Consider the following 8,179-nt stretch of genomic DNA (forward strand, 5'->3'; position numbering starts at 1 on the left):
GTTCCAATAGTACTATTATTATTATTATTATTATTATTATTATTATTATTATTATTATTATAATTATTGCTGCTTTCAGCTCTCGGATCTTTATTTTTTCTTTTTGCTTCCTCCTTCTTCGTCTGGACTGTTTTGTTGTTGTTGTTGGTTATTGGCAGCATCTCATCAAAACGAGGAGAAACGCCCGCAAGTGGCGGTTTTTGTTTTTTCCTAACATCAGTTCTCAAATAACAGCATTACAGCTAACCCGGCTGTCTGTCTGACAAAGCTGCTGCAAAAGGAATTGTGGGTAGTGGAGTTGATGGAGCTGCTCTGTTTCGGAGCAGATTTTTAGTTCTCACATATCAGACCAAGTAGACTCTGAGGAGCAAAAGGAAACCAGACTGGCCTAAAACTCAGTCTCACACACTGACTACCATAACACACACACACACACGCACACCACACACACCACCACACAACACACACACCAACCACACATGACACACACACACACACACACAGAAGTCCACCACTACACACCCTAACCCCCTAAACCCTCTCTGTTATGTGACTGTTTCTGGGAGGACTCGTCCCTGCAGCTGTTTTCCTTTTGAGTGTATGTGTGTGTGTGCACACGTGCACGCTGAACCAATACTGTTAAACCCAGTCCCACACTGTTTGAATACCAGTCTTGAATCTTTCCACTGCCACCGTCTGAATCCTGTCTCTCCTCTCTCTCTTCGAGGTGGTTGGTTTTGGCTCAGGGGGGTGGCAGGCGGGCTGGGTCTGCTGCCAATCAGGCCTTCTGATTGGTCCGCCTCACGCCACCAAAACCAGCTGTCCCCGTTTGGAGGTTTCTGTGAATGGGTTTGGAGCCGGTGGTCCACACAGGGATGTGTTGTTTCAGGTTTATTCTTTAAAAGGGGGCACATTAAGATGGTTGATTTTCCCGGTCGCTGCCACAATAAAATCCTCATTTTATTTTATTTTTCCCTCATATCCCGGTAGTTTCAGACCAAGTGCTGCTCCCTAGTGACCTTCTCTTTAAAGACTGTTTCTCTAGTCACACACACTGACACCAGGCCTGGCCAAAACAGGACTGAGACACATTTTCAACAGGGTTGGAAATTCACAAGTTTTCTATATGAAGTTCAACTCTGGTCGCTGAGTTAGGTTTTAAATACTTGGAAAGCGCGAGCGGTGCTTGAATTGTTTCCATTTCCGAGGCCAGTTAGTGTGTGGTTAGTGAGTGGTTCAAATATTTGAAAGTACATTCAAACACGCACTGTGGCCAGGTCTTATTAACATTTGCTATCACAGCAGCCCAGCAGATGCAGAGAGAGCGAACTGGGACGGAGCAGGAGGGTCAGTTTGGGCTCCCTGGAAGACGCCCCCTCCCCGTCAAAGACCTGCGTTCTCCTCTCTAGCGCTGAGACAGCAATAACCAAGGCAGCTTTTGAATGTTCCAACATCACTCTCCCAACACAAACACACACAAACACACACACTATATGAATAACCACAAGTGTCGTATGAATAGAAAAACAAAACTAAAACTGTAAATGATGACAAATAATTACTGCAATCAATTTTGTCTCACTCTGTTCCTGTTGATGCACTGGTGTTAAAGAGTTAAAATAATCAGGTACCTTTATTACTTAGCTACTTTTTCTTGAAAAAATGGACTTTTTGTTACTTTTAGCCAGCAAGCTGAAGAGCATTACCTCAAAATTCTTATCTAGCCTTGAAGTTTACAGACATACCATGTAAATGTTTTTTTTTTCCTCTTTTTTTTTGGTGTTTGTCGTTTTGTTTTGTTTTTTGGAGACATCATGTATGATGAATTGTAGCTATGATGCTTTTAATAAAAGTGAATCATGATATTCGCCTAGGAAACCAAACCTCGGCTTGCATCTCCTTATTTGTTTCACTCCTCCTTGACTCATACCTTCAGGAACATTTTCTCGAGCACCTCTGGAACCAGCTCAACAACTGACTGATGACACGCACTCTGCTGTATATGGATCTGAGTTTCGTGTGTGGATGCGGTGACACTCAACATGCAGGGTTGTTAACGTTCCCCCATTCCACCAGACTTCACTCATGAATTACTTTTCAGTTTATTTCAATCATTTTATTATCCCAGTTGCATTCATGGGCACCAACACCAAGTACAAAACAAAAATGATTCTTGTACATACAATATACAGTAAACCATAATACAACAATACTAAAATTACACTTGCAAATAAACTGCTTAACATTAAGGTTGAATGTGCAAGTAAGATTTAGATAATCCAGTGAAAATTAGACTAGAATTTTGAGTGTGCCTGACTCTGTCCCGTGACTTTCTTGTGTCATCTGTATCATGTTGAAATAGATGGCTAATTAAGAATTTAAGTAGTGTTTTTTGTGAGGTTTAATCAGCACAATAATCCTTTGTCCCCTCTAGCTAGCTAGCAAGCTAGCACTAGCGTATTAATACCTTGTCATCCTGTGTGTGGGTGTGGGTGTGTGGGTGTGGGTGTGGGTGTGTGTGGGTGTTCACAGTCAGGCTTTGGTATTCGCAACCGTCCAGGCCACAGCAGTTAATTGCAGTTAAGCGCAGATGTGTGATTGCTCTGTGTCCTGAGAGACAAAAATGTCAAAGTGAATCCCCCTCGAACCATTGGCCAGGAAAGACCCGAAATGAAACCGAAAGACCATGAGCATCGTCTCTTGTGACACAGGACTGGCCGAGTTTCATTGGCTAAAGTTAAAAAGTGACCTCGGGAGTTTGAGAAGACAGGTTCAACGAGCTCTTTTCAAAATTTCTCCTCTCAATTAAAATTGGAGTAGATGGGGGCGTGAGAGGGTGTCTGGCGCGCAGTGCGTTTCCCGCCAACCTATTAGTCTGACAACTTCAGCAGTATATCTCCCGCGACCCCAACGGATTTACCTACGTCTATCTATAAATGATTTCTGTAGAGTGACATTTGTGGCTTGGGAGCAGTTTACAATTTATTTTCGAAAAATTTGTTCTCTCTCTACACTCTAGGAATGATGTCACGCACTCTATCTGTGAACATTCTACCGATAAGATAAAAAACCTTTATTTGTCCCACAATGGGAAATTGCAGTTTCGCAACAGCATACAGAAAAAGGACAGAATAAAAAATAACGAGCAGAATAAAAAATAAGAGCAAAGAGTAGCTTATAGAGATAAATAATGAAAAAAGAATAGCATTGCACATACTGGTGTCAAACTGGTGTTTTGAAGTTTTTGTAATACTTTTGCACATATTAAGAGTGTTCATTGTGGAGCCTAACAAGCAGCAGGAAGAAAGACCTTCTGTATCTTTCCTTCACACATCGAGGGTGAACAGTCTGTCACTGAAACTGCTCTTAAGTTCTGTCAGGTCACCGTGCAGGGGGTGGCTCATTGTCCAGTCTAGTTTGGTGTTGAGTGAACACCATTACCTATAGAAGTCCAATACACACCCATTCATTATTTTTTTGGCCTGGTTTTTGGCATTTATCGGCAAACAGTTTGCTAAACGCTTAGAAAAGTCATAGCACTAATGTCCCAGTCGAGCCCGCACGTTTTGATACCTTTTTTGTGTATGTGCGACCAAAACTGCGGGAGGAGTAGTCGACCGAAAAACGACACGGAAGAATAATAATAAGTATTGGGAATAATAGATAGTGTGCTTTCAGGCACACTCAATAATTGAGCTCTCATTGAAAAGCCAGACTTTAAAAGGAATAGTTGAACATTTTGTTTTCTTAGAGTTAGAAGAGAAATTTGCTACCACTCTCATAGCGATTAACAAATGAGATATAACTTGTTAATTACTTAATTTTATTTAACCTTTGGACAGAACCTGGCTAGCTGTTCCCCCCTGTTTCCAGTCTTTATGCTAAGCTAAGCTAAATGTTGAGCATAGAGACATGAAAGCGGTTTCGACCTTCACATCTCACTTGCAGCAAGAAAGTAAACAAGCATTTTCAGAACTATTCTTTTACTTTTACTAAGCATCCAAAAACCTTGAACAGACAATGCTGTTCTTTCAGGCTTTATTTCAGGGTTTTTGTCCTGATTCAGTGGGGACTTTTAAGTGTCAACAAAACAGAATATTTTCTTCACTCCATGTAAAAGCAGAACACCATATTTTTACATCCATCTTTTCCTCTTTCTCAATCTCTCCTCACCCTGCCCTTTCCGTCTGTGACCTATTTAAATTTGGGTTGCACTTTCCTTTACCATGTGCGATGGTGACGGTGACAGCAAGGCTTACTGCACTCTGAGGTTTGCCCCTTTGGCCTCAGCACTTCCAATCCAGCAGGATAATTACTAAGGCTGCAATGCACATTCCCCCTGGGTGGAAGTGGCAATATGGGGGTCTCTTGGTGTCACCTGAGAAATGAGATGCAAGGAGGCCAACCTGAGTATGAGAGAGAGAGAGGGAGATAGAGAGAGACTGTAAAATGCATGATGGTGATGGAGAGAGACATTATAAAAGTTTTATGTTTGGCAGCAAAACAGCTGATGCAGAGATGCAAGTAAATGTTTATAGAGAGTGTGAAAAAGTTATGAGAACTATTTCAGACACTGACACATTTTAAAATCTTTCTCTCTGTCTTTGTTTCTCTCTCTCTCGCACTCACACACGGAGGTTCTGATCACATGCGCCTACCTGTTCGTGTTCAGGCGCTGACCATAACCTAAATATTCTGCTATTAAAGTTTTACAGGAAAGAGAGAAAAGATAGAGTCTGGGGGAAAAAAATCTGATAAGGAGAAGCTTAAGAGCTTTTTATCAAGGGTGGGAGTATAAATGAGAATGTGCTGTGAATTGGTGATAGTAATCATTGAGTTTCTTTTTAAAAAGAAAAAACCCAAGGCCACTCAGGTATAACCAAGGTCCCATATGTGCCCACGTTCTGAATTCTGAGTGTTTTATTCTCCCAGCCATTCACTCAGCCGCACTAACCATTTTTTTAGCATTGATTTAAACCTCTTCTGTCTCAGTAATCAAATCCAAGATATCAGATACTGCCTCTAAGAGAGAGCAATTAAGTGAAGCTCTTTTTATTGTGCTGGTGAGTTGGCATAGGCTGGCAGTTGGGTGCCACAGCACTCAAACTAACAAAAAAACAAAACAAAAACAGAGCAACAAATTGACAATTAAAAATGTTCCACTCTTGGCAGAAGGAGAAAAAGAAGTGAGTGGCCAAATTGTTTGGTTTAGCAGCCTGATCGATGGTCTGTTGCAAGTGTAGGATTGTCAGAAACAAGGCACGTTTGAAGGGATGTGAGAGGGAGGAGGGTTGGCGGGAATGAGGCTTGTGCATTTGAGCCTGTGTGCCCTTCAGCTTGTGTAAGTGCGTGAGAGGTAGAGACATAGGCCAAAGTTTTCCCTCTTGCATTCTTCTCTCTTCTTCCAGCTAATAAGCCTGTCTCTGAGCTGTTGCTAGGCTACACAGGTCTGTTGTTATTCTCCGGCAGGTGGCCTTTTCCTTCTTTAAGTCTTTGTGTGTGAGTGTGTGTGTGTGTGTGTGTTTGTATGCATACGTGTATATTTGATACCAGTGTGTGGCATACGTGAATATTTGATACCAGTGTGCGACTGAGCCAAGCAGAGAAAGTTAAAAAGAGACAGAAAGTATAAAAACAAAGATATGATGATATGAAAATATGATCAGACCTGACCCCAAAGAATTACATCAGTGTTACACAATACTCCCTCACCCCATTGTCTTGGATGTTTTTTGCTTTTGACCACTCAACGGTTCTTTGGTTTTGGTTCTGTGTGTGTTTGCATAATCAACCTGTTCATGCAGGAAGTGCGTTTGTGCATGCGTTACCTTGAGTGTTTAGCCTTTAGCGGCATGTCCATTTCATCACAAACCTTTGGATTCGGCTCGTGTGAACTCATATGGCTGAGGCAATCTTTAAAGTAAGGAGGCTGAAAAATCTTGTAACTAGGCAACAAAACGTGGTTCTCTGTGTCGTGATATGCGCTGTAAATGAAAATACTTCAAAGCCCCTAAAGAATATGGGATGGTCGTCCCTCCTGTGACTGTTTTCATGGGGGTGGAAGGAGAGATAGCGCAGGAGAAGCCTAATCGTCTCTGAGAGAGATCCATATATTGGTTTTAAGGTGGGCTTTGAGAAACACAGACCTGGTTATAAATCCAGTTTGTTGATAATCAGTAAATTTACTCCCTGTCGCTCTCTTTTCAAGCTCCCATGTTAACTCTTCAGTCCCTGTGAGAAGACACCTGAGACCTCTTTGAGCTTCACATAAAGTATTTATAATGTAAAAAAAACATAGAAAACAAACTAGAAGCTGGTGAAACAGTTAATGATATAATAAGTAAGATTTTCAGTGCACCAAAGCAGAAGATTACCATAATATACTTGTGGGGATTTGTTGAGCATTACTAATGACTCAAAGATAACTTGCCAAGTGTTGAGGTTTTTGGCTTTCAGAGCTTACTCTCCAGTCCACACTCTGTTTTGGATCAACCCCCCCGCCCACCTGCTGGCATTTTCAAATACTCAAAGATGGATGATGGTGCTAAGAGTGAGTGCCTAGCATCACAAGACATTTTACTCTCCAGCCAAAATGCAAATTACATATTATTATTATTATTATTATTATTATTATTACTATTGCACTGCTTTTCATCGTGATAAATTACCTCTTCAATGCAACTGAACACAACTCTACTCTAATTAGCTTAAGCTTAGATCTACGGTGGAAATGTGAGTTTATGATTAATACAATTTACAGCCCATCAAAATATAAAAATAAATAATAAACCTTGATTAATGACAATTATAATTTAATAAGAATGATTGCGCTTTTCTTTCTTATTATAATGGCATGTTAATAAAGGTCTTTAAAAGCAGTTGTGCTGCTGTGCTTATGGTTTATGAAATGTAAAACAAAACATAATGAAAAACATAGCATGATACACTGTTTTATTTATTTATTTTATATATATATATATTATTTTTACTACACACAGTAAATACAATCAAGTAGGGACATGACTAATACCTGTTGCTTACTGTACCACATATATAAACCAGATCATCCACGTAGGGACATAAAATATACTGTGAAGTATCCAACCCTGCACTGCCTTGCAAGTTTCTACAGTAAGTTAAATGTTTAAACCTGCTATGTGTGTTTTATGTAATTATAGTATATTTGATGTTATTCTGATGGCATATGTTTTTGTTTGTAAAGAAAGAGACAATCCTAGAGTTCCCGAAATCAAAGAACATGGGGGCTTTTTTAAATATAAAGAAATATTCTTACTACATTGAAGTCAAACTAAAATTTTAATTCCCCAAGCTATAATGATATTTCCGCCACTGAACACATTATTCCATTAGTCAAGAGATGATAAAAGAGTTTTGGATACATTTTGAAAAACAGTATCTAAGCCCCTGGGTGGGCATTTCCTATGCATGCATTTGCTGACTGACATCTGAGAGCTGGCATTGTTGGGAAAGGCACTGTCAACTTCCATGGTGCACACCTGACTGCTGGTAGCCCAGTAAAGCCTACAAAAGACTTCCCCTTTTTCTACAAAGCCACACAGCATTGGTAGCTTAAACAATCATTTCAACAGTATGTGCCATTATAATATTAAATACCATGCTGTTCATTTTTTATTTAACTTGGTCGGCGAACTAGGCTAACTAGCTCCCACCCTGAATGTGGAATCCATGTCAGCCCAGTTTGCTAATGATGGCGCTGATTTGCAGTAGACATTACTTTTACTTATTCAACACCTGCTGAATTGTTAAGCTCCCATACACTGTTGTGTTTGTCACACTGAGAGTCCAGATGTGGTGATGGTAAATGATCAGACCAGGTAGTCCTGTGACCACAGCACTCTGTAGGTACTTACTGAGATTTGAATCACGACACAGAGTAACGTAATGTGCTCAGATTACAACATGGTACAAAACAATGGCAAAAAACCTGCTCTCCAGCTGACCCCTCTCACCCTCTTCACCACCTCTTGCATGTGATGCCCTAAAGGAGGCCTATAGGTACCTGCACACCAAATCATCCCATTTTAGAAACAGTTTTTTCCCCACGCAATGAGAACTCTGAACACTTTTCACTGACTCTGACAGATGTACCTGCACTTAAAACTCTGCAAATATTGTCTGTTTTGTCTTATAGTAATCT

The 8,179-nt window shown here is 40.4% G+C and overlaps 1 protein-coding gene across 1 annotated transcript in view; it reads left to right on the forward strand.

The window, feature by feature from the left end:
• The window catches only part of LOC118343213, an 11,056-nt gene extending 8,482 nt beyond the window's left edge, over positions 1 to 2,574 (forward strand). Inside the window, exon 6 of the mRNA XM_035681969.1 lies at positions 2,533 to 2,574. Within this exon, the coding sequence (XP_035537862.1) occupies positions 2,533 to 2,574 (42 nt within the window). The remainder of the gene's footprint in view (positions 1 to 2,532) is intronic.
• The last annotated feature ends 5,605 nt before the right edge of the window (positions 2,575 to 8,179 follow it).

Source organism: Morone saxatilis, unplaced genomic scaffold (assembly GCF_004916995.1).
Source record: "Morone saxatilis isolate NCDOM2014 unplaced genomic scaffold, NCSU_SB_2.0 Contig9, whole genome shotgun sequence".
Lineage (NCBI taxonomy): Eukaryota > Metazoa > Chordata > Actinopteri > Moronidae > Morone > Morone saxatilis.